This window comes from Buceros rhinoceros, unplaced genomic scaffold (genome assembly GCF_000710305.1).
Source record: "Buceros rhinoceros silvestris isolate BGI_N320 unplaced genomic scaffold, ASM71030v1 scaffold29132, whole genome shotgun sequence".
NCBI lineage: Eukaryota > Metazoa > Chordata > Aves > Bucerotiformes > Bucerotidae > Buceros > Buceros rhinoceros.
This window is the reverse complement of record NW_010398763.1, coordinates 15,928-19,888: the sequence shown is the minus strand read 5'-3', so window position 1 is coordinate 19,888 and position 3,961 is coordinate 15,928. Positions and strand designations below refer to the sequence as shown.

Sequence of the window (3,961 nt, the reverse complement as noted above, 5' to 3'; positions counted from 1 at the left end):
TGCCAACAGCCGCGTAATTACCGGCGTGACAGCCTCCGCCGGGCTCGCTCCTCTTCAGGCAGCTGCGTCCTGCCCGGCACCGAGCCCTGGGGTCTTGGAGAGCTGCACCTTGTCTGGCACAGCCCCTGTCCTGGGAAAGGAGCTCCCTAGTGCGGCTGTAAAGGGCTTTGTGCTCTCATCGTGTCTTTTGGAAGCAAAGTACAATCTGCTTTAACACGCCCGACACTGCTAAGCTTGTGGTCCCGGTGGAGGGCTCGCCCGTGGTCTTTCCCGCAGGCCTGTAGGACTGAGCCTGGGTGCAGCGTGTCCTCAGCTGCACCACCACTTTCCCTCCCCCACCACTGTCCTGGGAAACCTGCTGCGGTTCCTCCACCTGCAGAGCGTGTGCCCAGCTCTGCTCAATCAGCAGCAGCCGAAGATGAGCTGCTCTGCAAGCACTTGTAGCTCAGCTGTTAACAACTATGAGGATGTAACAAGGCTGCTTGTTTCCTTTATAGATTATCACCGAAATTAGTGGGGATAGGGCTGTCAGGAGGAGAAGCAAAGTGTGTTACCAGTGTGCTGGCTCAGCTGGAAACTCCAGCAACCTCTGCAGCTGGGCTGCCTGTGTCTTTTGAGACACAGGGCATATTTGTGGATATTACCTGTGCTTGTGGAAGAGGGTGTGAGGGAAGGGATTTAGCAGAGCCGGTGCAGCTTAATGGTACCTGATGAGTGGTGATTAATGAGCTGTAGCTGTGGTGGGTTTGTTCTGAGGCTGGTTGCCTCAGGTGCTTCTCAAATTGCTTCAGATTTATTTCAGTGTGACTCTTCTGCCACTCTTTCATCTGCTCTCTCTTGATCCTCAGGCTTATCCTTCAAAAGGATGTACCAAGGTGCTTTTTGCTGCTGTTTTTATGGTATATTCCTTTTCTTCTGCCTTGTGGTTTTCTGATCTGCTCAGACAGCTAACTCTGAATCCAGGACGAGGTGGTGTGTTGCTGCCCGCTCTGAGTCTCAGCACTGTGAAGTTCTGATCCTGATGAATCGCCAGGTGCTGGTGTCATTACTACAACAGTAGTAAAGCCTCACGGGGCTGAGGAAGGCCTCTCACAAAGGTTAACTCTGCTGCTCTGCCCCAAAGCAAGAGAGCAGTAAGTGTTCAGAAGGTCTTTGGCTTATTCTTAGCAGCAGACTCTCTGCCGGCAGTTCATCGCAGTGCCCTCGTCTTTACTTTTACAAGGATTTTGGTGGTGTTTAACCAAAGTCTTCCCTGCTGGTGGGAGATGGGAGCCTGTTCTGTCCTGCTGCAGTCACCGTGGCCACAGGGAACAGATTATTTCAGTTGTCTCTGCAGCACCTGTGTATGGATTTGAAGGCTCTTATTGCATGTCCTCTGCAGGCATCTCCTCTTTAGACCAGACAACCCTGATTTCATTTCACCCAGTCTTTTCATTTTGGTCCTTAGGGCTCTGATCACTTTTACTGTTCTACTCTGGATTCTAGATTTTTCGCTCCTTCAGCTGCGAACATGCCTTTTTGCCTTCCTGGGGCAGCTTTAATCTGCTGAAAGAAACACTCCCACTCTCCCCCCTTATGATCCACTTGTATTTTGATTGTGAGGCATCTTTTATTTTTGTTCTGCCCTGCATAGTCTTGCCTGCGGCCTCGGGGTTGCCAGCACGGTACAAATTGCTGCTCTTGGGTAAAATAGCTGCTTTTGCAGATATCTTTAGAAAGGAATTGTGGTTTACCAGCACATGCTGATAAGGCAGAATGGATGGTACTTTTGTAGTCTTAAACTGAAGGTGGAGGGGGAAAAAAAAGGCAAGGTGTGGGAGAAGGGATCCAGATGGGGAGTGAAGAGGTGGGAATTAAAGGTGGTTTTGCTTATAAGAAAAGGGACTGCTGCTGCCCCAGAGACTCCCAGTTCTTTAGGAAATGGTTTTGAAAGGTTACAGCTGGGGCAATCCAGAGAGCAACTGCTGCTGAAAAGTGTGTCCCTACCCTCTGTTATTCTTCACCGATGCCAAGTTTGGCATTTGTGTGACCCCAGAACGAATCAGTCGGAGCAATTAAACTGGCAAGAAATGATCAGCAAGAAGAAATACTTCATGCTGGCTCAGCTGCCCGGCTTAATAAGGTGTGGGGCCAGGCAAACCCCCAAAGTGCTGCATGGGGGGCAATGAGACCGCAGGGAGGGGAAAGTGCTTCGCCTTGGGTTGACTTGGCTGTAGCCTGGAGCTGCTACCGAAGACCTGGGATGATGGACACAACCGTAGCAAGAGGCTTTTTATGAAGTGCCAAACTGGAGCCCTCTCCTGTGCGTGGTTAAAGTGATTAATATGGGATTGCTCCTGAGGCTGGGGATGAGAAATAAACCTTTCAGGCAGTCAGGAAACAGCACTGCCGCGGTAATTGAGTTACCGTCCGCGAGCCAGTAGCCGTGCTCACTTAACGAACAGCCAGGGGCTCTGCTGCTCACAGAGCTGCTGCAATTTCCAGTGTTCACAGAGACAGGACTGGGCTGCTTCTGAGGTGCTGAAGCAACAAATGATAGAAACCATCTACTTACAGCCCCGTGATGCGCTGAAATGCATACGTACCCTCTCCAGGAAACATTAACTGCTTCTGAGAGCAGAGGGCAGTTGTTATTATTAATAACCATGTCTTCATTTAAGCAGAGCCATCCTGTAACAGAAGACAGATGGAGAAAGACCAGGGACATTCAATACATGAATTCTTAGTTCTCTCTCTGAATTATAAAACAGGCAGACCAAGAATTGCATCCTTCTGTGTAATGTGAAGCGTGCCATCAGCACTTAAACAGGCGTTTAGTCTTATTTTGACAAGCGTATCCAAAGCTGCCTTGGGCATGTTTTGATTAGAAGGGGAGGAAATAAACCCAGTGCGTCTGAAACCTTAAAATGGGATTTGAAAGATGGTATTTTTACCATTATTGGCTCTTTCCCCCAGTGTATTCAAATCCCAGAGTCCACTGCAGCAAGAAAGAGCTGCCAGCCACACTCTTCAGCCAGCCTTACTGCCTGAGGTGAAGAAGGCGATCAGAGTAGAGGTAGGGATTTGAAATGCTCTGTCCGAGACGCCCTCCCCTTCCCAGCCCATGGCACCTCGGAGCAGCAGCACCAACAGGTGATGCCGTGTTCCATGGGAGACAGATCAGCAGCTGGAAGTTCTGCTTCCTCAGGGCGGGATGTCGGAGCTGAGTGACGAAGCCAGTGAGTCGGAGCTGCTGAGCCGCAGCCTTTCCATGTGGCACGGGGCTGGTCAGATGATCTGTCGGGAGGAGCTGGACGTGCCCCTGGACCTGCACACGGCCTCCTCCGTCGGCCAGTATGAAGTGGTGCAGGAGTGCATTCGGTGGTAAGGAGGGGCTGGGGAGGGCACCGGGCTTGCAGCCGCTTGGGGTCTTCACTGGCTGCTGCACAGGTCGGTCTAACATTGCAACAAAGGCGCGTCGCTGTTGCACCCAAAGGGTTCTTAGGCACAAAGTTTGAGGTGAAGTGTGCTGGTAGGTTATCTCCTTAGTGAGGTATCTCCTTCCTTTGGGGGAGGTTGGGATAGAGCTGGTAGGAATTCCCCTGCAGGCTTGAGTGCTTGAGTTTTTTTCCAGCCTTTTAGTATGATGATGGTAGCGAGAGGCTGCAGGGGCCTGCTGAGATCTACAGCTGCAGGACAGTAGCTCAGCGGAATTCTTATCTCTCTGACTTAGTGGAGATGTGGATCTGAATCAGCGGAACTGCGGTGGCTGGACTGCGCTGATGTACGCCTCCTACATTGGCCACGACACCATCGTGCACCTGCTGCTGGAGGCGGGCGTGAACGTGAACATCCCAACTCCGGAAGGGCAGACACCGCTCATGCTGGCCTCCAGCTGTGGAAACGAGAGCGTCGCTTACTTCCTTCTGCAGGTGTGTATCCCAGAATAAGCAGGTACAGCCACAGTGTGTGGTTTGAATGC

General features: G+C 51.4%; 1 protein-coding gene across 1 annotated transcript in view; it reads left to right on the top strand.

The window, feature by feature from the left end:
* Positions 1-3,193: 3,193 nt before the first annotated feature.
* ANKS3 (ankyrin repeat and sterile alpha motif domain containing 3) overlaps positions 3,194-3,961 on the top strand; it is a 12,484-nt gene continuing 11,716 nt past the window's right edge. Inside the window, exons 1-2 of the mRNA XM_010131233.1 lie at positions 3,194-3,363; positions 3,713-3,911. Coding sequence (XP_010129535.1) covers positions 3,194-3,363; positions 3,713-3,911 — 369 coding nt within the window. The remainder of the gene's footprint in view (positions 3,364-3,712; positions 3,912-3,961) is intronic.